This window comes from Hydra viridissima, unplaced genomic scaffold (genome assembly GCF_058129835.1).
Source record: "Hydra viridissima isolate aposymbiotic clone 2 unplaced genomic scaffold, HvirCarnegie_v1 scaffold_5, whole genome shotgun sequence".
NCBI lineage: Eukaryota > Metazoa > Cnidaria > Hydrozoa > Anthoathecata > Hydridae > Hydra > Hydra viridissima.
The window spans coordinates 3,529,802-3,555,383 of NW_028324304.1; the positions used below are offsets into that span (position 1 = coordinate 3,529,802).

The 25,582-nt window shown below is 31.3% G+C and overlaps 2 protein-coding genes and 1 pseudogene across 4 annotated transcripts; all 3 read right to left on the reverse strand.

Moving 5' to 3' along the window:
* Positions 1 to 1,967: 1,967 nt before the first annotated feature.
* Positions 1,968 to 4,872, reverse strand: LOC149888023 (uncharacterized). Of its 2 annotated transcripts, XM_090088240.1 has the most exons (6): positions 4,770 to 4,872; positions 4,596 to 4,646; positions 4,230 to 4,280; positions 2,816 to 2,880; positions 2,413 to 2,537; positions 1,968 to 2,145 (listed from the first exon to the last, which is right to left on the reverse strand). In XM_090088240.1, the coding sequence occupies exons 1-6, from the start codon at positions 4,791 to 4,793 to the stop codon at positions 2,033 to 2,035; spliced, it is 429 nt and encodes a 142-aa protein (XP_089944366.1). In that variant the 5' UTR covers positions 4,794 to 4,872; the 3' UTR covers positions 1,968 to 2,032. The 2 variants fall into 2 exon arrangements, with proteins under 2 accessions (XP_089944366.1, XP_089944367.1); XM_090088241.1 differs by lacking the exons at positions 2,816 to 2,880; positions 4,596 to 4,646; positions 4,770 to 4,872 and adding an exon at positions 4,414 to 4,558.
* Positions 3,309 to 4,057, reverse strand: LOC149888024 (uncharacterized). Its single transcript, XM_090087520.1, has 3 exons — positions 4,049 to 4,057; positions 3,800 to 3,881; positions 3,309 to 3,665 (listed from the first exon to the last, which is right to left on the reverse strand). Exons 1-3 carry the CDS (start codon positions 4,055 to 4,057, stop codon positions 3,367 to 3,369), a joined length of 390 nt encoding a protein of 129 aa, XP_089943646.1. The 3' UTR covers positions 3,309 to 3,366.
* A 206-nt stretch (positions 4,873 to 5,078) lies between the features above and the next one.
* Positions 5,079 to 5,820, reverse strand: LOC149888025 (uncharacterized; annotated as a pseudogene). Its single transcript, XR_016453013.1, has 3 exons — positions 5,622 to 5,820; positions 5,442 to 5,546; positions 5,079 to 5,240 (listed from the first exon to the last, which is right to left on the reverse strand). The product of XR_016453013.1 is annotated as an uncharacterized LOC149888025 (transcript).
* Positions 5,821 to 25,582: the final 19,762 nt, after the last annotated feature.

Sequence of the window (25,582 nt, forward strand, 5' to 3'; positions counted from 1 at the left end):
TTGAAAATGTTATGATGTTACAACACCTATATTGCAAATACGACAATTTTTACTGGCTTGGTATGGTTTCTGAAGTTGATAAAGAGAATGATGGTTTTATGGCAAATTTTATGCATCCACATTATCCAAATCGGTCGTACTACTGGCCAAAGCAGGGTTATAATTGCTGGGTGCTAAGAATAAATGTCATTTCTCTTGTTAAAGCACCTTCAGCATCTTCTGGGCGTCAGTACCAGAAGATGCTGAAGGTGTTAAGAATAATTAAAAAAAATTACTTTTTCAATGTGTTGTATAGTAAACTATATTTCCATGTATACTTTTGAAAACATTAATCATAAATATACAAGTTATGCAAAGCAATATAATTTTTTATTTTCTTTCAGAGACTTAAACTTTTCCAAACCATCTTATTTTACAATGGGAGTAAGGCAACTCCAGAAATAAGTGAAATGCAAATTATGGTTACAAGAAAAAAAAAAAAAAAGGACGGTTGGCATTTTTAAATTCTAAAATATTTGTATTCAACACCTTTAAAAATGGTCAGGTACCAATTATCAGTCATATTTCTCTACTAGAACTTAAGTTATTCACACAAAAAGTATCGCTACAAAATCTATAATAGAGAATAGCGTCCAAATAAAGAAATTTTTTGTCTAAATTTCAAAATGACATATCTTTATTATGCTTTAAGAAAACAAAACCTTCTTTTTTACAACGATAGCCTAGGATCACCTAACTCATTTGGAAAAAAAATCGAATCCATGAGACTTGGGCAACTCCGGGAATTAATGAATGCGCAACCCATGGTAAAAAAACAAAAAATTTGACTGGCCATTTTAAAATAAAAAAATAATTATCAAAAAACTTAAATTTCACTATTTTATCTACATTTTTGTATTCAGCACCCTTAAAAATGGTCAGGTACCAATTTTTAGCCACATTCTTCTACTAGATGTTGACTTATTCAATTAAAAGTACAACCACAAAATCCATAATTGCGGACTTCGTAAAAAAAGGAACGTTTTAGACTGAATTTCAAAATGTCATAACATTTGAACCGTTTGGGTTTGGGAGCTCCAGTTTTGTATTTTTTCATGATTCCAAAAAAGAACCAGCTATATAAATAGCTGGTTCTTTTTTGGAAACTGTTTGCATGCATCAAAAGCTATCACGTTTTATTGAGGAGAATATTAGGGGAACCCATAAGTATTAATTATTTATAGTGTATATAATGCATACTAAAGTATTTTATTGCGCAATAAAATATCTGTGAATTTTAAGTTATTTCAATTTTTTCCTTAATATTTGTCTTAAAAATATTTCAGAGGCATGCATAAAGTTTTCTATAAAAGAACTAATCATTTAAAGCCCAGTGGGCACGGCGATGTTAGTTTAACGTTTAGGCGACGTCGAGTGCGACATCGCATTAACGTTGGAAATGGAAAGTTGGATCGACGTTAATATGCGATGTAATCGCGATGTCAACTTTTGATGTTAAGACGATGTTTATATCCGATGTAATATTGATGTCGAATCGCAATGTAATAGCGATGTAAACATTCGATGTATCTGCGACGTTGTGTACGATGTCGCCTCTATTTTGGAAATTGAAAATCGGATTAACGTTAGAATATGATATTAAGCTGACGTAAATCAAGCGATGTTCAATAAAATATTTTATTGAACATTGCTTGATTTACGTCGGTTTTAGATAAATTTAAAATTTAGATAAATTTTACTACCATTTAAAACTCGAAACTTAAAATATAACATGTTATATTTCAAGTTTCGAGTTTTAAATGGAAGTAAAATTTATCTAAATCTTAACTTGCATCTCAAACTCCGACTTAGGTTCACACGTGTAAACCTAAGACGATGTACATCGTCGGTTATTAATGTTTAAATATAGACTACATCCTTCATTAAAACAAAGAATAAAATAGAATTTCAAAATATAATTACGGCATTAAAATATAAAACATAATTTACAAGTTATTTACTTTATATATTTCTTTTATATTATACAAATTTTTTATGTTGAAGACCGTCTTCCGCCTGTGGCCTTGTCTGGAGCGTATCGCAAAATATCTTTGACGCAATTTAAAACGTCTTCTCTGTTAAATCTTCTATCCTTCATTGCTGCACCTGAAATATGAAAAATGACTGAAAAATTAAGCGTATCAACTATTCAAATAATAACTTTCATAACAATTTGAATAATTATTTCTATAACAACAACAAAAAAAGGCATTAAAAGCTACTATTTTAACCTAACTCAGATTTTATATTATTATAATATTTAAAAATGGAAATAAATGTAAAAAAAAAGTAAGTGGAAAAATAAGCATAGTAATAAGGTACATAGTAATAAAAGTAAAGCTTCTAAAAACTGAAGTAATTTATAAAACGTACAGCACACAACTTTGCATATATTAAGTTTTTTAAAAGCTTGTTTTTTTGGTCTTGAGTCTTTATTATTTTCAAGGCGATTTGTTCCTTTAAAATTGAACTTGGCGAACACATCGTACGTAGCGACGCTAAAACAAAATATTTATTTTACTATTGTTTTATTTAAAGAGAACGATTCTGAAGAAGTGTTAAACTCCAAGTGAAAAACTTTAATATAAACTTATATGTTGGATGATATGATAAGAACAAGTGTTCAAACTTAGCTATTTTATCTAAGAAGATTATTTGCTATAAAGTACACAATATTCACAATACCCAGTGGACATGTATCGTTCTTAGAACTTCTTAAATACACATGCCCACTGGGTAAGGGCTATAGCTAATATATCATCAATATATTGAGAACCTTTCCATTATGTTTTTGACAACATCTTTAACATCTTTACCCCCAGCAGAAGCGAGAGATAAAACCTGATAAAATTAGAAAATGGAATAAAATTTAATCACAAGATAAAATATTTTTATGTCATAACCTTAATGATATACATTAAAATTAAAAAACAATATATAATACAGAAAAATTTCTACATATTATTTTGAATTGATAGAATCAGACCACCTCTATATAATATATAAAAGACACCATTTTCTTTAGATTGATTTCGCTCATGAAGGAAAATTAGAACTTGAGTAAAATATATTGAGAAAGTGTTTTAATCAAATCGATCCTATTTTAAACCTATTCAAGTGCTTATTAATTAATATATCTATCAAAACCCAAATTTTTAATCAAAATTTATACAACATTTATAGATGCCGATCAAAAAAAAGCTTATAATTAACATAAAAAAAAAAATGATTCTGTGAATCAAAATTATTCTGAGACCTGATCATTAATGGAATTATGTTTTGGTCAGCAGAGTATTTCATAGACACAATAATATTTTTAAAATCACTTTAATCGTTTTGAGGAAAAAACCTACATATATAAATGACATAAACTGACATATGACATAAATAATATGACATAAATAAAATTGACATTGAAAAAAGAAATAAAAATTTATTAACCAGTTTGTTGGACTCTTCTTCATTTACTATTTTTTCTTCTAAATTATGCAACTCATCTAAACTGCTTATTGGGGATATTTCTCTAGCTACTCCAACTGAAGATGTTAAATTTAATAAAGTTTTCTCAATATTTTCAAGTCTTTGATCTTGTTTGATCAAGTATTTCATTACTTTAGCTTGAAATTCTGCATAAAAAATCATAATTTTAATATTATTAAACATTGTTTCCACCAGCTTTAATAAGCAATTAATTCATCACTTAACCACGACATTACTCAAAAATACAATAAGTAAACAAATTTAAATTGAACAAAAATACCTGACTCAGTTAACGGAAACCCTTTAACTGGCAATATAGCTGCATCTTTTCTGCTATATTGACTTTTAGTAAAATGCTCTTCCTAAATGATTTTTTTAAATCAATTAATTAATGAATTATACTAACACTATTATACCGTGAATTATATTTTATATATATAAAAACATATATAAGTAGAATTTCAAACGGAGAAGACTGCATGTAGACTCCGTCAGGTCAGGTTATCCTGCTATTGGTATCCAGCACAACCTGCCTCATGTTAACATCAGGAAGGGCATCCGGTTGTAAAAAATTGCTTCAACTCTTTCATAATGGCATTGATATGTCACTATGGAGAACCATCCAAACCACGCAAGTGTGGAAACATGGATTTAAAACTTACAGAAAGAAAAAAAAATTACTTAGTATAATTAGTGTTTATTTACGGTACCTCAGAATTGTTTTGAACTTGTGAACTACCAGAGGTCTCTTGAAAATCAACCTGAGAAAAAAATCAAAAGTAAAATAATAATAAATAAAGTTGTATGCTTTACCTTAAGATATTCTCTTGTAAAATAAATAATATTTATTGATTATTGTTTGTAGTTTGGATGATAGCTGACAATGAAACATACCTCTTCATCATTGATTTTCTTTAACTTACATAAATTCTAGTAAAAATTATTATTATTAAATTTATAAAAATTATTATTATTAAAAAAAATACAAAAAAATAGATCATTACATAACCTAACATAAAATAAAAATTATATAACAGTGTAACTTTACAAAATTAATAACTTTTAAAGATCATTACTTGTTTTTCAGTTTCATTGCTGGGTAAAAACACTCTCTTTAAATTTTTTAACTAGAAAAATTAGGCAATGATATACTCATCTATATATTCATCATTGTCAATCATATTTATTTCATGATGATTGATCAAAAAATATTTAAGTAAAATAGAAAAATAACTTATAGCTAGCTATACTTTTTCATTGAAATTTGATGACATTTCATTCTTTTTCACACTTGATGTCTGATTCTCAAAATTCAATAACTTTTCTAAAGTTAATCCAGAAGAAAAAGAATATATAAATTCAATATAAAATTCCAATTATGGGTAAGATGAGCATCGCCATCTTCTGAGTGATTTTGTCGTAAAAAAAGGTTTTGGTTTAGAATTATTCACTTTTAAAAACTTTCTTTAAATTTTAAAGTTGTTTAAAAAAAAAATTATGGAAAATATCTAGTTAAGCATACAAACTTTCAGAAAAGACTCAATACATTAATTAACTCCCTAATGACTACAAAAAAAATCAGTTAAGTTGCCTTCTAATTTCAAGGGGAAAATAATTTTTTAAAATTATAAAAATTAAACAGATTACAAATTTGCATATACCTTGATGAACATATATTCGCGATGGTGGTGTAGGAAACTCTTCAACATTTTGACTGTTATCTACAAATTATAGCAAAATACTATTTAAATTAATTTGTTATAACCCAATTTTTTTTAATAATTATTTAACACAAAATATCTAACACAGAGTTAATTTTTTGCTAAGCAAAAATTATATTGGATAGTTACAAATTAATTTCCATATTGTTTTGTTTTATTGATTCTATAAAACATCATAACATATTTAAAAGTAATTATTACTTGTTTTTTTAATTATTTTTTTCTTTATTGGTGAGACTTTTTCATTATCTGCGGAGAACCAGTCGACTTGCGTATTGCATAATTCATTGCAAAACTCATATGTTCCTAAATTAAAATTTAAAAACATAAAGAAAATGTTTTGCAAATATGATAGTTGACATTTTGTTTAAAAATGCTTACCAAAAACCTTAATTTTAATTAGTGGAAATTTTTTCCATGAGTGATCAGGCTCCCTTCATCCATAAAATGCATGTTTCACTTGCAGAAAATTGTTAGTTGGCCAAAAAATATGGCTTCCAGCAATAACACCTGAGGTATCTTCATCTTCATCTTCATTCGAAATAGCCCAACAAAACGGCTCTTCCAACATTTTATTCATGTTTATGATATGTTAGCTACTACAAAAAGGATCTCATGCGTCATAGTATGTAAATTTTTATGAATTATAAAAAAATATTTTACTACTATTGACTATTTTTAAATTATTTAAAATTAATATTCATTATATACTTTTTTTTAAATAGTCAATAACAATATATTTTAAATCCTTAATCCTTTAGGAGTTATAAACGTTAAACTTAACAATACAAAAATTCATTATTACATTGAAACAACAAGTTTAAATAAAATAATAGGAACTCAACAAGTTAATAAATTTTGCAATGGAAAAAATAACTCTAATTTAAAAATATTAATATAATAATTCATGATTAACTTCAATTAATATAAAATCATCATCTTTTTCCAGACAAACTAATTTGTAGCAAATATCAGATAAAGTTATGTATTTTCTTTTCATTTTATTGAACTTAGAAATTTTGTATATTCCAAAATCTGATGAGTTACAAGGGATGGTAAAAAGGTTATCAATGGCACAAAAAGGAATAACATTGCATCAAACTGTGATTCTGAAACTATTTCAATAATACGCACAATTTCAAGTGATTTTAAAATGAACCATCCATCACGATCATTTGGTACAATTTTATCTGAGATAGTCTTAGTGCCATAACAAACATTGCTACTTTTTAACTCACTCAGGCGTTTTGCTAATTGGATGAGAGGTTTATTTTCACTTTTTACAAATTTTTTAACAATTTGAAGAAAATTCTCAAAAGGAAAACTTGAAAGATCATGAAGGCTACAGTTATGATACAAAACATCTTCATGTAAATGAAGCAAAGCATGAACGTTATAAGAATAAAATTGTGGCCCATAAAGGCTTTGAAGATTTGATACAAAAAAAGCCATTAACTTTTTTGCATAATCCAAGTAATGTTGTCGTTTCAAAACATTTGAGTTGCTCATTAAGGATACTGCAATGCTTAAACACAAGAAGTTCTGGTATACCTCTTTTGACAAAATATTTTTTAAAATTATTGGTCCAGTGTACAACAAAAATTGTCGAAACTCACTTGCTTTAAAACGCTTAAATTCATCAAGCGAACGTGGTTGTCGAGCGAACTCACTGGGCATTTTGTTATGATAAAAAGCCAATTTATCGGACATTTGCTTTTTTTGCTGACATGATAGGCGACAAATACGTGGGCCTTCAAACCAATATTTTATTAGGCGCTTCATAACACCAAGACAAACACAATGCATATAGTCAATAACAAACTCCTTTACACACAATATTCCATAATCTACTAAGGGAGTCCTTCCTAATTGATGAGCAAACATTATTTGTTCCTAATGAATGATTTAAATAAATATATTCTTTAAATTGTTCATCACTTCGCATTTGACAATCAACTTCAGTAAAAACAACCCTTCCATCATATTCTCCTTCAGCTAAACATCGCTCACATGAATGATATCCTCCGTGACCTTTAATATTCTTTAAAAAAGAACGTGCAGGCGCATCACAAACAAATGCTTTAATTGAAACAGGTAGAACTTTTCCATTATGTTCAATCCCACTAATTTTAAGTAATCTAAACTCAGTTAAAAATTCATTCAAATAATCAAATAAATTATCTGGTTTCTTTTTACCACAAAATAGACATACAATAAATGGCTGTAACTCTGAAAACCTTGCTAAAATTGGCCAAAATTGTGTGCTGGTACTCTTACATAAAGGCAATCCATCAACATTTATTAGCATCTCAATTTTTTCAACAATTTTTTGAGAATCCTTTAAAATTTGCTTTATTCCTTTTTTAATGCTAAAGTAAATATATTCACCACCACACAGCTCTTTTATATTTATATATTTAGGGGTTTTTAGAAGTGTTTTACAGTCTTTTGGGAGAAAAGATAAACCATTTTTATTCAAAATACTTAACAGTTCATTGACAGCCTTCCTTGTACATCTATTACGTGTAGCCCATGCTGCTAGATCGCTAACTAGCACATCAGATTTATTAACAAGTAAAGATGATGTTATTTGACATGATTCATTGCCTGATACAGCATTACCAAGCACTGAAACGTCTCTATTTGCAGTTTGGTAAGTTGAAAATGAATCTGATGCATAGTCAGAGTTAATGTTACCATCATAACCATCATCTATAAGATTCAACTCGTTGTTTTCTTTTTCAACCTTACCATTACCATTGCTTTCTGTTAAAAAGCTAACTGTGTCGTCAATGTTGAGCTCTTTCATCAGCAACTTATTAATATCTTTGTTATTTTTTCTCCAACGTTTTAAATAAGAGTTCATTTTTTAATACATGTAGGTACACCCTAAAAACTACAAAAAAAAAGTGGCATCCTATAACTGAAGATTGGAAACTTCTGAAGTGCTGAAACTTTCTATACTTAAAAACTACTCAATATGAATGTCTTCCTTGGCCTTATCTTTTAATCTATGCTTTTTAGTAAAGTTTTGTGATTTAAAGAAAAGTCACCTTTTTTGGATATTACCCCTTAAATACAGCAACCAGGTTTTTTGCTTCTAATTTTAGAGCAGTTAATCAGATTCTCTCAAAATTTTGTAAACATTTTGTTTTCAGGCCATAGTATTGGTACACATATTATTTTAAACTTATTATTAAAAAAAAGACATAAACAACCCCATAAAAACCCTTAAAAACTATAAAATAAATCCTTACAAATTACAACCTCTATGGTAAATTCGAATATAATGTAATTAGAGGGACTACTATTATTTAAAATTTACAATTAGTTTAACATATAAGGCACTCTAACTATAAGGCATTATATTTTTATTTAGTAGGAGTATTACTAATGTTTAATTATGCACACAATTGTTTTATACCATATGTATTTAATAGTTAAAAATATTAGTAATTTTATAAATGGGGAAACCAAAATTTATTATAAAAGTGAGAAAAAAAGCTTTTGTTGTTGGAAAACCAAATTCAAAGGCGGGGGCAAAAAAACTGTACTAGCAAAAACATTTTGAATCCTTTTAGATTCGTTGGCTGAAGAACTTATTAAATGTGATTTTTACAAACTCAAAAAAACTTGAACCTGGTGTGTGGAAGGGTGATATTAAATATATATATATATATATATATATATATATATATATATATATATATATATATATATATATATATATATATATATATATATATATATATATATATATGAAGCAACAGTATAGTTATATAATTGTATTTTTTTTGGAGAGAGTATTTATATGGAGTCTCAAAACAAATAATATTATGCGCTAAAGCTCACATAGTGCTTGACAAGAATATAAAATATGACTTTGTAGTTTTTAATTAAAAACTACATTTTTTACATATTTAAAAACCTTAAAAAAAACCTTTAAACACCTTAAAAAGAAAACATCTTAAGGTGTTTGTTTTTTTAAGGTGTACCTACCTGTAGTTGAGTTAACTTGAATATCAACGCGTGACTAGGGTTAGGACTATTGTAATTGTAATTGTAAAAATTAAATACAATTACACATTACAATACAATAATATGGTATTGTAATATTACAGAAACAATAAAAAAATTTTATTTTGGTATTTTATTGCTATGATGAAAAACAATTACAATAAGTATTGTATTGTTTTTTTTTCTAACAATACAATAAAATTCGAGAACTATTGTATTGCATTGTTTTAATGAAATATAATTACAATAACTACTGTATTGTTTTGATGAAAACAATTACAATAACTATTGTAGTGTATTACTTTACATTAAAGTAGAAAAGCTAACGTATTTTAACGTATTTATATTCATCTCTGACGAACTTGCTATTATTTTTGCTATTTTTTATTTACGGATTTGAAATATATTGCAAATTTTATTTTTTACATATTTTGTTTAGAAGAAATTTAAGTTAAAATTATTTTTGTAACTTGAACATGCCGATCCTATAATTATGCGTGGTTGTGCTGACAAATTACCATGAGTATGCCATATATAGCACATTTATGATGATCATTAAAAAATCAAGTTATCTATTTTTAACCGATTAAAATTGTATAAATAGGGTAAAAACATTATTTTATATATGTTGATTAAAAAGTAGCAAATGCGGTGTTGATCTTCAAAATATAATATAATACGCAATCGGTATTAATCTTGATCACCTTCAGATCATATTTAGATTTCGCATCACCTATCTTGTTATGTATTTCTAAGTTCTAAATGGTCGCAAAATATTGCTTGTCTGATGATCGCCTTACTATTTAAAGTTGCCCAATTTACCATTCTGACACCCCTTCCCCCTCCCATTATGTTTCAGTAAAATAGAATCAATCATTAAATATTAGTTGTACCCTATTTCAAGGGTACAAGGGTATATAGTCGGCAACTGGACTATTAAAACATTTATTAAATTTTGACAATAAAATAATTTTTTTTATTACAATAACAATATATTGTTATTGTATTACAAAGACGAATTACAATACAATATTTATTGTTATTGTAGTGGGTCATTACAATACACTTTTTTTTCAAATATTGTTATTGTTTTATAAAGATTAATTGCAATACAATATTTATTGTTATTGTATTACAGAATTACAATAGTTGTAAATCACAAGTATTGTTATTGTTTCTAAATTAAGTTAATACAATAACAATAATTATTGTTACTGTTATTGTTTTCATTACAATTACAATAGTCCTAACCCTACGCGTGACAATTTTAATGATATATCACTAAATGTTTGATAGAAAAATTGCTGAAATTTCCCAGTGGGCATCTGTGACGACGTCTGTGCGATGTCTTATTCAAATTAAAAATCAACGTTGGATAAAACTACTAGTTTTACGTCGTTTTGACGTTGATTTAACATCTCAACTCGATGTTAATTTTCGACGTCATTCTCACGTTGTTGCGATGTTGACTTTACGTTGGCGACGTCGCTAACCTAAAACTAACATCGAACCGACGTGAGAATGACGTCGATGCCCACTGGGAGGTTATTTGTTGAAATGCCTTAAATGTTGAAATGAAAGTAACAATCTTTCAAACTAGTTTTTATCTTTTTTTTTTCTGTTTTCATTTCTATTTATATTTAAATAGAAGAAATATAAAAAATATAAATTTTATCGGACCAATCCACTAATTGTAATAATGCGCAAAGCGAATTAATTCGCAAAGGGATTCGATCTACAACAAAAAAAAAGAAAAGAAAAGAAATCCCCAAAAATTCGTTCCAAAATTTTTTAACTTTTAAATCAAAATAATATAACAATGTCTTACCGTGATAGATGCTAGTAAAGAATAGCAGACTTGTTGATTTATTGAACGAATTTTTGTAAACATTTTTAGCTTTAATTATCTTACTAATCATTAAAAAAGTTGAGTTCCAACGTACATGAAAATCTGACGATAAGTTATTTATTTTTAGCCCCTCTTTCTTAACCTCATCAAAAACAAATGATTGCAATATTGAAGACCTTTTAACAAGAGCTAAAGTTTTTCTTAACCTAAATAAAATGATGGATGAAAAGTTAAATAACTGATTAACAGTTTCATCTGTAGATGCTTCTTCCTCCTCGCTACTTTTATCATCATCCGAGCTCACGTTTTTCGTTTCAAAAGTACACGCATTTCTACTTGATTGTTTACATCGTACATTTCAAGCTGTTCGTCCGACGACATATTTTCATTAGACTCGATATCGCTTTCATTGTAGTTATTGTAATAAATAAGATCCTCTTCGATATCTGATGTTCCATCAAATAAGCTCTGTGATGGTTTGGCCCACAACTTTATTCCATGATTTAAAACGAGGTTTAAGTTATGACAAACGCATGAAAGCCGTAAAGCTATAGATCCCATCGCCTTTTTAATGTCTTCAGCGTTGTCTGTTGTTATTGAAATAACTTTGGTATCAATTTCAAGTTTAGTAATTTCTTTTTGCACGAATGCTGCAAGTCTACTACTTAATTGTCTTCCGTAAAATCTACGAAAGCAAACTATATTTGATTTGTATTTAAATTTCTTTGTTAAATAATGCGCTGTTATGCAAAGCCAATATGATCCAACCCTATTTTTCCACAAATCGGTTGCTAGAGCAATATGGGTAACTGACTTAAGTTTAGCTCTAAGATTCTTCTTGTATTGATAGTATTGCTTTCTCAATCGCTTTGCTATTGTCTTTCGATGGGGCGGTTTGTAAAGTGGGGCAAGAATGTTTAGAAGGCGTTGCATACCAGGTTTATGAAAATCGTTAAAAGGACGGCCATCTTGAATAATGCAGTTTATTACGGCTTCATCTATTTCATCTTTGTTCTGCATCCCAACTCTATTTTGAACGAGTAATTTTTTTTGAGAATCGTAAAGGTACTCAGATTTTTTATGAACATGGAAAGTATGTTTTCGCAGATTTGGTTCAGGCCCACACACAAGGTTTCCATTCTCCGGGCACATCAAACAAACATACTTGTTTGTGTTGGCAACAAATGAAAATAGGGTCTTAATAGGCAATGCTTTTATTTTAATGACTGATTTTATAACTTGATCATCGTCGGTATCAGAGTTCGAACCTACAGCACAAGCAATAGTTTATAAAAATATATTTCAAGTATCAACGCAAATTAAAGACTGATACAAATACATGACTGTACAGCAAGTAATTTTTCTGGGTCATTTAATTTCTTTGACCTTTCCGTTTTCATTCACAAGTTCATCTTAATATTTAAATAAAGTTTACAAACATACCTGAATATGTAGTATTGTCACCAGATAGACGTCTTGCTTCAACAGTTGGCGTGTTTGTTTCAGATAAAGACAAACATTTCTGGCGATGTATGTCTTGCGTTCCAAATAAAGGTCTTTTAGATAATTTTTTTTTTTTTTCTTGTTTTCCAGTCATTGTTATCAAAAAAATTAAACAAAATTAATATGGTGCTTGTCTTGTTCACGAGAAGTCTCAGATTCATATCGTAAATAAAGACCCTGATAGTAATTTAATTTAATTAGTTTCCTCAATCATTTTTATGTCTTTGAAGTCCCATACAGAATAGTTGGATTTATGGAACATAAGGTAATTAAACGATCGAAAACGAGTTTGTAACATAATTAAAGAAAAAGTAGAACATGTGAAAAAATTTTGATATTTGAAGTTCGCCTAAGGAATGATTTGAGAATAGTAACTTGAATCAGTTATGTAATTTCAATTAAAATTGCTATAACTGTCGTAATTAAAAATTGATTTACCCACAAACGATTACAATTAGGAAAACGTCATGATCACACTGAATTAAGAACAAGTTATCTAAACTTAAAAAAATCTCCTCACAAAAGTTTCGTCTCATTTTGGTAGTGGTTTGAACAGAAATTTTGGCCGAAACCGAATAAGTAAAAAGTTGTCAAAGCAGATGTTTTTCGCTCACAAAATTGGTTGTCAAAAAATTATTTTTTTCTACGCGCCAACAAAACATGATATATAGATACACATATATATATATATACCTTTACATAAAAAGTCTTCAACTTTATAATCGTAATTCCGTTACGGAAAGAGCACGAACGTTCAACGGCGTTACAGATTTAACAATTTCAATATCTTTTTACCTGTGAATATGATAAAAATGTTGAAGCGGTTTTTAATGACGATATTTGAGGGATATTTTTGGAAAACTATCCGGTATAAATGAACAAGAAAATTTGTAAAAGGAGATTTTTTGGAGAGAGAACTATTATAATTTTGTCAATATGATAATAGTTATCTCTCCAAAAAATTTTTTTATGTGGCGAGAAAGCTAAAATGCTGGCCAGTTTTGATGGCCTTATTCTAATCTATTTTTATATGCCCTTACTATATTTAGTGTCCCTCCTTAATTTTTAAATAATAAAAACATTTATACATAAAACCTTAAAAAAAACTACTTATAAATTTGCCTTTCAAAGAATCTCTTCTTCTTAAACGGGTGTCTCCCAGGGTAAATGCGTTTTCTCCTTACTACTATGTTTAGGCTATTTCTAAATTGGTTTAAGAAAGAAACCCGAGAACCCCACCCAAATATCCCCCCGACAAAAAATTCCCCTGGAAAAAAATCCCTCCTCTCCCAAAAATAAAAGTAAAAGAAAAAAAAAATCAAACTTTTGTTTAAATTAAAAGATTGCCTCCCCCAACTCCTAACCGTCAGTTGTTGTGTGTACTATTTCGTGCACGTTCTCCCTAACAATCAGTCGATGTATATGTACACTCCGCTGCACAAATTCCAAAAAAGTTTGTCGATAAAACAAAAATAAAAAAGCAACAAATAAATTTAAAAATTTACACATTAAAAGCGGTACTACTACAATATGCGGATTCTGGCTCATTGATACTTTTCTATACTTAAGGAATTCAAGATGGTGTTGTGTTTTTAAAATGTAAAAATGTTATTAGATTTCCATCTCATTGTTAATATCATGCCGGAACCTGCAAAGAAGTATAAAACTGTATCTTTTTCGTAATTTATTCTAGACCAAAGAGTTTATCATAATCCATAAATGTAAAGCACGGTTTTAGTTTGTAGTGTCCAATGGCTAGGGTATGAATTCCGTCTTGTAAGATGTGTCTTTTGTCGTCGTTAGCGCTGAGAGCGACTTTGTTGATTTCTTCGGTGTAAATGTTATGTTCATGTGATCGGAAGACGTTCATGGTTGCAAGCTTTTCCATCTTATTCATTAAGCAGTCGTAATAATCTTGATGAGTGATGTGTTTATTAACGACTTTCTTTTTAACCCCTTTACATTTTTTGTGTTCATCTTTAGCGATCTTGTAAGAGTAGAGTTTGGGTCGAAGTCCAACAAACTCTTTAATTTGTTTACCAGCAGCTTCATCCTTGAACTTGCCTATAACCTTTTTATTTTTAAACCCAATATCAAATCCAAAGTTTTGAACAGCAGGATGATCTTTCGCGAATTCGCTCGTGTCAAATTTAGCTTCAATATCGTTGGCAATGTCTTGATAAAAATCATCCGTTTCGATTTCGTAAAAGAGTGAGTCAGTATCGGTCATGAGTAATTTCGCGCGATCTCCGTATTTAGGTTTCATGTAGTCATAATGATGCTCAAACATGAGAATTTTGCTTATGTCTAGAACACACAGCCCCAAGTAAACAGGCTTGTTGTAAAAGAGTTTTATTCTTTTCATGTGAACCGCAGCAAGGTTTTCATCAAAAATGGTACTTCTATCATAATTAGGTTTTCTTGACAATTTTAGAACTTCTTTTCTTGTGGTGACAAGTTTAATATCAACATGTTTTAGAATATTCTCCATGGTTTTTCCAAAGACAGAGTTGTTCATAAGCTTGAAGAATTCTTTTTCAAACTCGTTTTTAGCTTTTGCTCTTAATGCGGTGTTGAGATCGATGTATTGTTTCATAAAAGGTTCTTCTTCAAAGGTGATACCACGATGAATTTTGGTAACGATCAATCCAAGTCGTTCATATAGTTTTAGGCTTTCATTGTGAATAGTATATTTTTCCTTGTTGTTTAAATTAGGAACGAGCTTGTCTACTTTTCCAATGGTTAGTCTTTCAGGAGCCAAAGGATAGTCGTTGTGTAAATCGTGAAGCTCTTCAGGATAGGTTAAATCGACTTCGAGAATACAAGGCATGGATTTCCAATTTAAAAGTTCATCTTCAGCCATCCATCTGAATCCTCTAACAGGAAGAGGCTTACACATAGCCCATCCATATAAATTATTAGCGTCTAAGTACTGAATGAATTTCGAAGGTTGTGAAGGATCATAATCACTCATGTATTTGTTATTGGCAGTTCCATATCGGTTTGAGATCATGCAAATTCCACCGCGTATCCCTCTTTGAACCATGAGAAGCATATCAATATCAGACAGAAGCTCTAACTGAATTCCAGTTAGTTTCAACATGGCATCCCAAGCCAAACCAGGAGAGGTGTAATACCAAGCAGGGTCAAGCTTGTAATAGTTACGACACACGTCTCGGAAATTTTCAAAGATATCGGCAAGTATCAAGACGTCAGACATGTTGTACAGCTCGTGATAGTTTTTAAACGTTTCACATTCAAATACATTCCAAACGTTTTTTGCATGCGCATAGTCTTCACAGCTTATTTCCTCATCATTCAGTTTGGAATAGAATGCTTCAATAGGAGGTAATTGCGTTTCGGAGAACTTTTCAATCGAGTCCACCCATTCGTAAGGGTAAACGCCTTTTTTTCTTAATAAATCAAACTTTTCTCCAGAGTAATATTGAGCAACGTTTTTGCATTGATCGTTGTTTAGATTTTTAGCTAGATCTTCTAACTTGAAACCCATGAACCTGTAGCTGTCAATAAACCTTAGCTCTTTCCATATTTCCTGAAGTTTACCCTTCTTATTAATAAATTCTCTCACTTTGATTTGTTTAGAGAAGCTGATATATTTTTCTTCATTGTTGGGTATGCAATTGAGCTTTCCACCTAATTTCTTGATGAACAAATGGCTGTCATAGCCAGACAAATTATGTAAAATGATGGGTATGAATTTTGGAAGTTTATAATCCAAGTTGCATTTGTTATGAGCAGCTCCTCGATACTTTCCAGTCAAATGACAGTGGTCTAAGACTTTATCACCGTTAAGGTCTTTTTCGCAAATATGACATAGAGTTGCAACCTTAAAATTCTTTTCATCCTCATCAGTCATGACTTTCTTTTTTATTAAATCAATCTTGTCGAAAATCTTTATAAGATCTGATTCAAGCATGGTTATAAATTTTTGAGCTACGTCATCGTCATCGCTTTCAGCTGTGTACATGACTGGTTTTCCTTTGTAAAGGCTATCGTCGAAGCATTTGATGTAATAGCAGAAGGAGCTTGGAACGTGCTTTTGGTATTTTTTAGTATGAGACTCACCATGTTGCTTAATGTCATCGAAGGGTTGGATAAAACTTTCAAAGTCAGCATATACAACGTATGGAACTTTCATACCTCTTTGATAGTTTTTAAACTGAACGGTCGTCCCTTCTTTAGGAAGTTCAATTCTTACTGAGGTGTTATCATAACAATAAGGTTGATGATGTTGAAGCTTTTCTTCCTGGTCATAGCCTTGCAAGCAATTTCTGCAATAATGTTGTTTTCTTTTACCTTTTGATGTTTGTGTAGACAATAACCGACTCAAACTTTTAATCACGCAATAATGGTCAGTGTCTTCGTTTGAAATAAACAACAAATCAACACAGTTATTTCGATCAGCAAATTCAGATACTCGCAAAGGGTAAGGTTTTTTATTTTCATACCCAAAGACGTTAATGCTAATAGTTGGATTATTCTTTTCAAACTTTTTGATTTTATTAAGCTTGACAGGAAACTCCATTCCATCCCAATTCAACTCTTCTGATTTTAAAACCAAGTCTTCATCGATTCTTTCGTTGTTTTTATTTTTCAGATTCAACGCTCGAGCGACTGACCATTTAAAGCATTGATCGTCCTCGTTTTCCATGTTGATGATCGCCTTTTTGTCTTTCAGCTCTTTAGACAGTTCAATATAGGAGGAACCGCTAAGAGGTTCATAATCAGTAAAGTTGATATCCATTCTTAAAATCTTAGATATAGTGCAATTAGATCCTAAAGCATTGTATTTAACACTACTTTCCAAGACTTTCTCTTCCATTTCGCTCATTAACTCTCTTACATTTGTAGCTGCTAGAATAATCTCTGATCTTGATGAAAAGCTCGCTTCCCGAGTCACTTCTTCACCAGTCATCATGCTTACAGATTTCATTTTGCATGTTAAAATAATTCTTACTCTGGTGTTTCTTTCCCCTTCCATGGTTTGAATGGCAGACTCTCTCACCAAATTAAAAAAGGATGCAATGTCTTGGTATCGAGAAGAAGGTCTATAAGAAAATTGTCTCACAGAACTCTCCGCTGAATGTTCAGTCATTTTAAACTTTACTATAATTGGCTTTGGCACAGGCTGTACTATAATTGGCACGGGTTGTTTATACTCTGTTCTTAATACAAGTGATTTGATAGACTTTATTTTTTTATCGATTTGTTCTACTGATTTGCTTACCTGATTCTTGACTACTTCAGGAACGTAGGGTTCTACCCATTCTTTAATATCATTAAACTTAGTTTTAACATAGGATGCCACACTTTTTGTAGCTGCCGTCAGACTTGAAAATAAAGGTCTTGGTGCTGGAACCGGTCTAGGTGTAATAACGTTTGTTGAATCTATAACCGGTGTGTTAAGAATAGAGGGTTCATCTCCAGTCACCCGATTTTGCAAGAGAGTAGAAGGTTCGAATGAAATCAAGTCGTCAGACCTTGGTCTTGGAACAGGCACAGGTCTAGGTGCTGGAACCGGTCTTGGGACAGGCACAGGTCTTTCAGAACCAACAGCAAGCCTTACTTTTGTCGGTTTTATTGAAACTTTTACCGGCTTTACAGAAACTTTTACAGTTGGTCGAACAAACCTCACCACGGTAGGTCTTACATTAACAGACAACGGTCTTGCCTCAGTCGTTCGTCTACGAAAAGAAGCAGGAGCAGAGACAACTCTAGGAGGCTGTAAAGCCATTATAAGTTCTCCCTTTCTCATTTTAGAGTACCCTTTTATTTTTTGCCCTTTAGCAATTTCTTTTAATTCTTTCACAGTTTTACTTTCCATTTTTATTACGGAAAGATTTTTCTTTATGTCACTTTCAATTTTTCGCTCTTTGGCGGTAGTTTTTGCTTTTTGCTCTTTAGCATCAGTTTTATCACCCATTTTATTAAGGGAAATAAAATTTTTTTCGATGCATTCAAGTTTCCGCTCTTTAGCAATTAATTCTGGTTTTGAAGAATAGATACTCATTTTTATTATACTAAGATTTTCTTTAAGTCAATTCAATTTTTTTAAATCTTGGCACACTTTCAGCATATTTTCTTCTTCGAAAAGTTTTTACCGTTTTTTAATTCTTTTCGCGGGAGAATTAAAAACTTATGAAACAAGATAATTGGCAAAAATTTCGCTTATTGAGTCGTATACATGTGCTTCACCTATTTCATCAAATCTAATCGTATACTTTCTTCCCCACTCGTCATGTGCAGTAAATTCGTATCCAGTCGCATGAATTTCTTTTTCTTCATCAAACAGATGCGCACAACCCATGGTATCAAATTCAATCACATACTTCCTCTCCATCTTTTTATTTATGCCAAGAATTTTATTTAAGTCAATTTTTTAACATGTTAAAAGTTAAAAAATCAATTTTGCTGCTTTTTACGTTTTTCAAGCTTTTCAGAATTTAAAAATTCAATCTTGATTCCATTATCCACCTTTCCATCTCGACGCTCTAAATATCTCCATCCACGTTCAGTCCCTGCCATCGCTTTGTAAAGAGACTTGTATTCAGTCACCTCACCCGTTTCAATGTTGGTTATTCTCACAGTGATGGGTTTTTTCTTAACTAAACTAAGCCATTCCCATTTTGGATCAACAGGTTTTTTTTCTTTTGGAGGAGGCTTTACTTTTTTTTCTTTTGCTCTTTCTAAAATCTCATCTTTACTGATCAAATTATTTTCAACCGCAAGCATCATCAACGTTATTAAATCATCTGCTGTTTTACTAACGCCGTTTTCATTCAACAAATTTTTCAAATACGTTGTTGTATATCTCATTTTTATTATACCAAGATTTTTTTTTAAGTCAATTCAATTTTTCCTGAAAAGACATCTTAATAAACTTAATAAACAGCAGTCATGTTGGTTCCATCTGAAACAAATTTAAGCAGTTTGTCAGAAATAACCACTGCAAAAATAACGGTATTTGCAATAGTTGAAGTTCGAAATTTAAGGTTTACCACTAATTCAGCTGTTTCCGACGTCATTCTTTCTTTTTGCTTGCTGATATCCACAAAGAACAACGGATATAGTTTTATATATTCAAGCAAGGTTAACCCTGATTGACAAACAAGATCATTTGTGCCGTAATATTTTTCATCAAAAGAGAACGCATCTGAATAAGCCATGACCACTCTCTTTTCTCCAAAATTCAAGTCGTAATTGTAATTTGGATACTTTATTCCATTAACAGTCACGTAAAAATTGCTAACATCACAATGGTCGAATAGTGATGGATTAACTGTTTGACTGGAATTTCTGTTTGTCTGAAGTCCGAACAAGATAAATCTTGGAATGCTTTTGTCAGTGACTCTTCCAAGCGACCAGGTAAATTCTGTTTGACCGGCTGGAATAAGCTGTCTTTCACATTTGTTTGATTTATAAGCTACTTGAATGGGAATTTTTTGAGCTATTAAATTCATGAAATCAGTCTTTTTCGAAATATCTAATTCAACGCGAGGCATATAAAGTCTGAATTTTTTAAGGTTGATCATTCCTGCACTAACGCTCTCCGCTCTGTAAATCGCATCATCGCATTCTTTCTTTGTAAAGGTGATGGTATGTCTGAACCCATAAACAACTTTGTCATAGGTTTCGCAAAATCCAAAAATGTGCTTCAACGGAATTTTAAACGAAAAAGCTCCAACGGATGTAGTGTCTGCAAACAAGTGGTCTCGTCTAACATTGAATCCTGAATTTCCAACAAGATTTGACGTATCCATATACCACATCTGTTTTAATCCATCAGCAAACTGAAATCCATAAGGATATTTCATCAATCCAAGTATGGTGGTGGCTGGACCTGGATACATCACTCGTTCCACTTGCTCTCCCGACAAGTCATAAGTCACATCATTAAACAAATACAACAAAGCGTTGTTCACCAGTGCAATGTTGTCTTTAGCATCGTAAAAGGTTCCATCGCTCTTTTTCAACACTCCTTCAATAAGAATGTAAGCCTCTGATGGTACTGTTTGAATCGATTGACAGTCAATCTCAAAAGTAATCGTGCCTGAAGAATTTAAATCGAGATTGGTTGGAAGATACTCAAAAAGATCAACTTTTTCAATACCAATATCATACTCTGGGTTCTCAGTAACTCTTAATCGCTCAGTACTTATCATTTTTTATATAATAAAAAAATTATTTAATTCATTTAAATGTCTCTTATCGCAAGCCATCGCAAGTTTATAACAAGCCATCGCAACAGAATGCTATCTTCATGCTATTTTCACACCCTGTCCTATTTTCACCAGGTCTTGAATTCGAATCGCGTTCTTTTTAGACATTTTATTACTTTGAATAGATGAACCAGTCTTTAATTTCTCAATGGTCTTTTTACCTTTATCAATAGCCACGTCTTTAGCAGCGGAGATGGCTGAAAGGGCTAACTCTGTCCCAGCAGATTTTGCAGCTGTAATCGCTTCTTGTCCAATTTTACTTGTAGCAGCATTTTTAAGCAAATTCACTGTTGCTTTTGATACACTTTACGCAGCTGCTCTTTTTATGAAATTTTTAATCATGTCCACAATACCACCTCCTCCAACAACGTTCTTTTTCACATATCTTCTTTTGTTCACAATGAGCATTTTTTAAATAAAAACAATTTTTTAAATAATTTTATCAATAGTCCTCATTAACGATTTATATTCCTCTTTATTAATCTCTCCTTGTCTCAACAGCTCATCGCAAATAGCAACAGCCACATTTCTTGACTCTTTATTCCCAGCATGCCAAGCAGCAATACTCAATTCAAGCTTTTCCACCAACGCATTAGGATCGCTCGGAAGAATAATGACACCGCGACCTTTTTTACCTTTTTCAATACGCATCATTTTTTCCCAAATAGGAGCAATAAGTTGCTGATACTTTGGTCTTCTTGATGATTTCGGTTTATGCGGTTGCGAATCAGATCTTATAGCATCACTGTCCATTAAAATTTTTTCATAATTTTGCAAATCTTCATCGGTATAGCTCTTTGGTATTGTTAATTCACTCATCAGCTCCCAAAGACCTTTTGTTCCTTCATACTTTTCTCCTCCGACAACGATATCATTTCCATCTATTTCAACCTCCATTTTTCCAATGTACATTTTATCTCCAACTTTGTTCACTTCGAAAGGTCTTTTCTTTTTTTGATCGACTGACAGGCTTTTGATCATCTTTTCATTGCTCTCGATGATCGGCTTGAACAGCTTGCTCAAATCAGCTTGAAAATTAACATCTGAAATGTTGTCGTTGATGCTGTTCTGATAAATTCTCTTTCTTCTGTCATTAATTTGTTTCACAATTTCATCCCTTTTATTCAGGTCTTGTATTTTAAAGAAAAACATCTTTTTAAAATACGTGGAAAAAAACATAAATTGGTTTTTACGACTACGTTGATCCTTTTTTAAACAAATTGTTAAACGTTTGAATCGCGTCTTCTCGTCCTTTTTGGATCAAGTTTTCTTTAGTAACTTCATCTATTCCTTTTTTGGTTTTGGTTCGTATTTCATCCATCAAGGATTTAAATTTTTGAAGCTCACCAAGAATCAATTGAAACTCTGCATCGCTTATTTTCCCGTCCATCAACGCTTTGGAAATGTGCTCGCTAATCGTATTCAATTTCGACTCAGCCAGCACTTTGATCTTTTCATGCTTTTCCGCTTTTAATACCATCTTTTTGTTGACTTGACCTCCAACAATCGATAAAAATCCCATGCCAATAGCTACACCTTCACACGCAATCGCTACTGGACTGGCAATAATCGTAGACAAAAGCCCTATTCCAGTCGCACCTAGTGCTATACATAATCCTTGCATCACATTGTCCACATTTGAAATGATTCTAAACACGCGATGGTACTTTTTGCTTAGATGAACTCGCTTTGCTTTTTCACTCTCTATCTCTTTCTGAATCTCGCTTATTTTCTGAAGCCTATAAACATGCCCTCCTTCATCTGCAGGAGCTGATGGAAGAACTGGATAAAGTTTATCATTCAATATTTCCATTTTTTATTAATAAAAAATTATTTTAAATCAATGTAATTAATCTTACAAAGTTTTTCTCCTTTTTTAACAATCACGTCCTGTTTGCTGTTACTATTCACGTCCATAATAACATCATCTACAGACTCTGAAATAATAACTTCGTTTTTTCTATAATTCAATTGATCAGTAATTTTATTCATTAATGTTATCACTGCAATACCTTTCTCCAAATTCAGCCCAATGGATAAAGCTATCATTGTATGTGAGAGAGCAGCAAATTTAATGTCTTTCTGGGCAAAAATCTCATATTGTTCGTTAACGTTGAAATAAGGTGGATGATCTAACGTTTTCGTAGACACAATAATGTTGTTCGGTCTTCTTTCCTCCAACTCTCTAACCCTCTCTTCCAAAATTTTTAATTGCAAATCCAAACTGTGGACTTCTGCTGAGGTAACATTTCTAAAAAACTTGTGAGGAGCATGCATTTTACATATTAAAAATAAATTTTTAGATCATTTTTGCAAACTTATTAATTCTTTATTGTTCACCCAAGAGTTGAACGTATCAGGATATCCTAACCATTTGACTAAGGATTTAACATTATCATCATTTGAATTATTTTACTAATTATACCACAGTGTCTATGCAAGTTATTCATGTATGTTTCCAATTTCATATTTCTACTATCCCATCGAAATTTCTGTTCCACTTCTAAAAAATCATCAACTAATTCACTTTCAAAATAAAACATCTTTTCAAGGATATCATTCATATTATCTAAATTCACTGCTTCATGAATACTACAACGCAATTCATTCAACATCAATTGGTACTTAGACATGAACCTATTCAAGTCAATATGTTTCATGCTTTCATACACATCAGCTTCAAGCACATTTATTTTTATAATCATCTTATTCATTATCGCATTCATTTCTTTTCTATATGCAAGATTTTATTAAACTCAAAATCAAAAATTTTTTTTCTTGCCATACAAAACGACGCGTCTATTTTTGCAAACTTAACAATTCATTATTATCTACCCATGAGTTGAACGAGTCTGGATATCCCAACCATTTGACTAACGACTTGCTCTTGGTTTTGCGAATGATTTTTTCAATTCTGAATATGTCTTGATGTGTCTTTTGCATCTCCTGCTCGTAAAAGGTGCCTTGAATTTCTTCACCGTTAGCGTCAGAGATTTTATACGTGGGCAGATTCGTATACTGAACTTTTGACACTGTAAAAACCTCCTCAGTCCATCTCGGCGTATACCCCTTTTCAAAATGAGACTTCTTTTTTACGATTCGCACTTGATCGCCCATGGAAAATTTCGGTTTTGCTGGTAATGTTTGATCCTTTCCATACAGACTCCACCAGACCTTATATTTATTCTTTTCATCGCTAGCTTCCACTGGTGTCATTTTGATGGAAGAATGCTTTGTGTTGTTGTAATTTTTCACCATCTCATCCAATACGTCAATGTATTTATTGGTATTGTTGGCTGAAAAATATTTAAACATTCTCTCTTTCATCGTTCTGTTCCATCGCTCGACAACAGAACTTTTTTCCTCGTTTTCAGTGGAATACAGTTGCACACCCAACGCTCTCACGTGCTTGTTGTAAAACTCTTTTCCTTTGTCTACCCACAATTTAATGCATTTTCTTTCTGTGAAAATCTTTTTTAACGCTTCAGCTACTTCAAGACCTGTTTTGCTTTTTAACGGAACAATCCATCCATACTTTGAAAACACATCAATAACCATGAGCAAATATTTTACGCCCTTGTTGAATTTTGAAAACGATTGCATGTCCACCAAATCAGCAGCCCATATTTCATCAATGTTGTTCACAATCACTTTTCTTTTTTTAAAATGATGAATCACCGGTTTATGAAGCTCCTCTGCAAGTTGATCCGTCCATTTCAAATCACTCACACCCAATCCAAATTTAGCTTTGGCTTTGATGATGGGTTCGATTATTTTTCGCTCGCTTATTTCTCTCTGAGTAGGATTTTGTATAGAGTTCATTTCTTCAAGCATCATTTGATCTGCTACATTTCTGCTTTTAACATCGTTTAAATACTTGTAAGCTAAATCGTGGTGATATGCAGCATTGTCTACTCTATCCACCGGTTTGCTCCACTCTTGATACATGTCTGTGGAAGTGAGTCTTTTGTCTAAATTAGTACCAGGTCCTGCAAAATTCATCCCTGGAACGTGCATTTCTCCTGGAAACTTTGCCCATGGAAGCTTTATTTTTTTTGAAAAATTGTTGATCGATTCCACCAAGTCTCCTCCATTGACCGCATGCGAAGATGATCCTTTGGGCGTATGCGAAGAAACAAACTTGCATTTTGTTATCCCACAAGAGTTGCAAGTCCCTTTCAACATAGGTCTGTTGTTTTTTGTGATCTCGTTTTTCAAGTGAATGGTTTCAGTCTCTCTTTTGCATTTAACGCAGTACATTTTAACATATATAAAAACTTTTTTAATATAAAAAATATGGAAGTGATGAAATTGTCGTGTAAAATTGGGAAAACCAAAAGAAACAACAGCAAGCTTTTACCGAGAAGCATTCGAGGAATCATTATTGGAAAATCAGGTTGTGGAAAAACGACGCTGCTACTCAATTTACTTTTAAGACCTGGATGGCTCGATTATAACCGCTTGCAAGTGTTTGGAAAATCCTTTTTCCAACCCGAATACAAAATACTCAGAAGATCATTCGAAAATAAACTTCCTAAAAAGGATATTGTTGATTTGTTAACGGATGATGTACAAGACGAAATGGAAAAATTGAATTTAATCCATGAAGATGTTATTAACGATCTTTCAAAAAAATATTCTGACAATTATGATATGGAATGTCAATTTTTCGAAACAGCAGACGATGTTCCGGAACCAGAAGATCTTGATTCATCTAAAAACAATTTAATGAT